Source organism: Cynoglossus semilaevis, chromosome 15 (assembly GCF_000523025.1).
Source record: "Cynoglossus semilaevis isolate Cse_v1.0 chromosome 15, Cse_v1.0, whole genome shotgun sequence".
NCBI lineage: Eukaryota > Metazoa > Chordata > Actinopteri > Pleuronectiformes > Cynoglossidae > Cynoglossus > Cynoglossus semilaevis.
In genome coordinates, this window is record NC_024321.1 from 19,313,084 (window position 1) to 19,315,268 (window position 2,185).

At 48.1% G+C, this 2,185-nt stretch overlaps 1 protein-coding gene across 4 annotated transcripts in view; it reads left to right on the top strand.

The window, feature by feature from the left end:
- Positions 1-2,185, top strand: part of gria1a (glutamate receptor, ionotropic, AMPA 1a) — a 44,660-nt gene that overhangs the window by 26,090 nt on the left and 16,385 nt on the right. For all 4 annotated transcript variants that reach the window (XM_008327628.3, XM_008327633.3, XM_008327629.3 and 1 more), the window contains exons 10-11: positions 656-862; positions 1,483-1,928. In XM_008327628.3, the coding sequence (XP_008325850.1) occupies positions 656-862; positions 1,483-1,928 (653 nt within the window). The remainder of the gene's footprint in view (positions 1-655; positions 863-1,482; positions 1,929-2,185) is intronic.

Here is a 2,185-nt window from a genome sequence, read left to right on the forward strand (position 1 = left end):
CACTCAGAGAACAGATCTAAAATAACTGTGTCTGACATCAGCTCCCTCTCTTCCAGGGAGATAAAGAGGTTTTGTGTCTGGGAAACTAAGATCAGAATTAAAGTGTGAACCGTTCACAGGCCGCAGTACCGCTTCTAAAAACTGTGGTGGCGCTGTTTCACAGCTGCAGGACCATGAAGGTCTCTGCATCAGCTGCTGGTCTGACAGAGTGGAGCAGAAGACGGGGGATGTAGAATAATGAAGTGGCGTTACCAGCAGGTGTAACACTGATTCCCTTCACCACCAACAGGAGGAGCAAGAGAGCCCAGATAATTACCCCAGCTGTAGTTAGGCTTCTTTCTCCTCTGACTTCTTTTCTCCTCCTTCTTCTCACTGATCACAGAGCCTTTGTGTTGAAATTACAGACCAAACCTTCATGGAACAAAGACACAATAATACTTTATAATGACCTAGAATTATTTTCCCAACCTTTCACAGCAGCAATTATATGATGAGCCACACTGATTTTTTTTTGTCTATTTTTTTGCATTATTTAAGAAAAGTACACACCTAAACTTTCCTGTTGGCTGCGTTGCTGTCTCTGTGAATAATCTCCAGGTCAGAGGTCGTTTGTGATTATTCCTTTGAAGACTTTTCTTTTCATCTCGTCGTCCAGGAGTCTCCCTACGTGATGCTGAAGAAAAACCACGAGCAGTTTGTGGGAAACGATAAGTACGAAGGCTACATCGTGGAGCTGGCTGCAGAGATCGCCAAACACGTGGGCTACCAGTACAAACTGAAGATCGTTTCAGACGGGAAGTACGGCGCCAAAGACACCGAGACCAAGATGTGGAACGGCATGGTGGGAGAACTGGTGTACGGGGTGAGTTTGTCTGTCGACAAAATAACTGAGAAATGAATGAATGAATCCTGAGGAAAAATAATTCAGCTGAGCAGAAACTACGACAACACTGATGTTGGCAGTTCAGAGAGACGGAGTCGGAGTCAGTTAGAACTCAGGGACAGAACAGAAGGTGGGAGTTGGTTCTGTAGTCAACTCTCAGTGGTTGAGGACAAAAAATAAACAAAATATAACAGGTCTGTTTCCCACACATCAAAAATAAAACTGCTCTGTAGAAATGAGCATTTTAACATAAACTGCACCTCCAAGTATCAACGTTTGAACATTTAGGATTTGTCATGAATTTTATTGGATGAACTCGTCCGGTCCATAAAGCTGTGACACTCTGTGTCTTCACGCTCCTCAGAGAGTTGTCTGTTTGTAGAAATATAAAAACTATGATTAAATATGTTGAAGATTCCACTTTAGAAACACACACACAGACTCAGCCCAGACTGGTGGTTGGTTCTGTCAGACGTCGGTTCTGTCAGACGTTGGTTCTGTCAGTCGTCGGTTCTGTCAGACGTTGGTTCTGTCTGCAGTCTGATGTGGGCTACAGGGGAACATTGAAGTTCTGCTGAGATGTTGTTGTGCTCCATCAGAAAGCCGACGTAGCTGTGGCTCCGTTGACCATCACTCTGGTCCGTGAGGAAGTCATCGACTTCTCCAAGCCCTTCATGTCTCTGGGCATCTCCATCATGATCAAGAAACCCACCAAGTCCAAGCCCGGCGTCTTCTCCTTCCTGGACCCGCTGGCCTACGAGATCTGGATGTGCATCGTGTTCGCCTACATCGGCGTCAGCGTGGTGCTGTTCCTGGTCAGCAGGTTCAGTCCGTACGAGTGGCACTCGGAGGACTACGAGGAAGGGGCGGAGCCGCAGAGTCCCACGCAAGCCGCGGCCTCCAACGGCGTCCAGCAGAGCCAGAGTCCGGCTCAGCAGAACCAGAACCAACAGACCCCCGAGCAGACCAACGAGTTTGGGATCTTCAACTCCCTCTGGTTCTCACTGGGCGCCTTCATGCAGCAGGGATGTGACATCTCCCCACGGTAAGAACTCAAACACCAAACTGTTGACGTCTGTGTGTGTGTGTGTGTGTGTGTGTGTGTGTGAGAGACAAACATCTGGTCTAGAATCTGCTGGACTCCAGAGGAAACAGGTCTGTGTTTACACCAAGTCTCCTGGAAGTTCAGGGAGTCTCTGAAAATTAAATCAAACCTCCTGGACTCTGGGGCCAACAAAGAGGGAGAGAGAGAGAGGGGGGGGGGGGGGGGGGGGGGGGGGATGATTCACACACCACTTTTTT